Raw genomic sequence first — 1,137 nt, forward strand, 5'->3', positions numbered from 1 at the left:
TTGTGTGTTTCCAAAAGAGCCCACTTGGGAGCAACTTTGGTAGGTACTTTTTAAATAATAATAGTTCATATGGTTCATCAAATATAAATTTAAAAAAAAATAGATTTTAGTATATTTAAGCAATAATTCTAAAAATATACATTCAACGAAGTTAGTTTGAAAATAAAATTGAAAAAAGAAAAAGGAAAATTCACTAGATGTTTACAAGGACAAATGATTTAGGCCATATGCTTTTTTTGCCACAAAGGGATTTACAAGGTGAACTATCAAGAAGAAAAATGCATCAATTAAAAACCTTCTGAAAAATTAATCAAAAGGATCTCCTTTCACTCACCCTATGATCAGTATTTATTCTAAAACATGATCCCAAACATCACAAAAGAAGGCCAAAAATTTATTCGTTCCATTCCATTTTCGATTATTTATCTTCCTCTTCTTTATACGATTCCAGTTGCTGCTTCCCAGCACCGTGAACACCAGCCAAAGACGGCGAAGACGACGGGGAAGAATAACCCGTAGCTGCTACCATGGCCAAGCATCCCTCACTCCATGATCTTCTCATAGGATAAGACACATTCTTGCTCTTAGGGAATGAACGTGAACAGTTCCTGCCCAACGACTTGTCGTGGAGAGCACAACTGCAGTTCCGGTGGTACGGTCGCCTCTCGATGTTGATGTCACAGTCGGAGATGCACCCTTCGTAGAGAAGTGACCGGAAAATTCCATCAGCAGCTCCAGTGGCCATCTTTCTTAATGAGCACCCTCGGGTTAGATTTGCAATGTACTTATTTATAGAAAGTAGTTATGGTAGTTAAGTACAGGGAAAAGACAAAGGGAAAAACTTTGTTGTTGGGGTGCGGTTAATGCGGTAATGGCGTGGGCCATCAGCCTCGTAGGAGCCGTTTCTTGAGGGTCGGTCCATGGACTTAGTATATGCCATATATATGAACAGTGTTGAATTTTTGGCCTTATTTGTTTTTTGTCCTGAAGGAAGATGAGAAGCAAAATGAATTAGGAGAGAAAATTGGAGAATCAATTGGACAGATTACCGACAAGAAACATCTTTGTTGTCTCAGAAAAACACACACGATTTATCGACTAATATTTCCAATGGTAAGTGTTTGGTATGACTATGGA

The 1,137-nt window shown here is 38.3% G+C and overlaps 1 protein-coding gene across 1 annotated transcript; it reads right to left on the reverse strand.

Annotated features, from left to right (window-relative positions):
• Nucleotides 1-200: 200 nt before the first annotated feature.
• LOC128294141 (uncharacterized) lies at nt 201-799 on the reverse strand. Its single transcript, XM_053030100.1, has one exon. The coding sequence runs from the start codon at nt 743-745 to the stop codon at nt 419-421; it is 327 nt and encodes a 108-aa protein (XP_052886060.1). The 5' UTR covers nt 746-799; the 3' UTR covers nt 201-418.
• Between the last annotated feature and the right edge of the window lie 338 nt (nt 800-1,137).

This window comes from Gossypium arboreum, chromosome 6, assembly GCF_025698485.1.
Source record: "Gossypium arboreum isolate Shixiya-1 chromosome 6, ASM2569848v2, whole genome shotgun sequence".
In the NCBI taxonomy this organism is placed as follows: domain Eukaryota; kingdom Viridiplantae; phylum Streptophyta; class Magnoliopsida; order Malvales; family Malvaceae; genus Gossypium; species Gossypium arboreum.

Coding starts and splice junctions, on each gene's coding strand:
- LOC128294141 (XM_053030100.1), bottom strand. CDS start 745: ATGGCCACTGGAGCTGCTGATGGAATTTTCCGGTCACTTCTCTACGAA.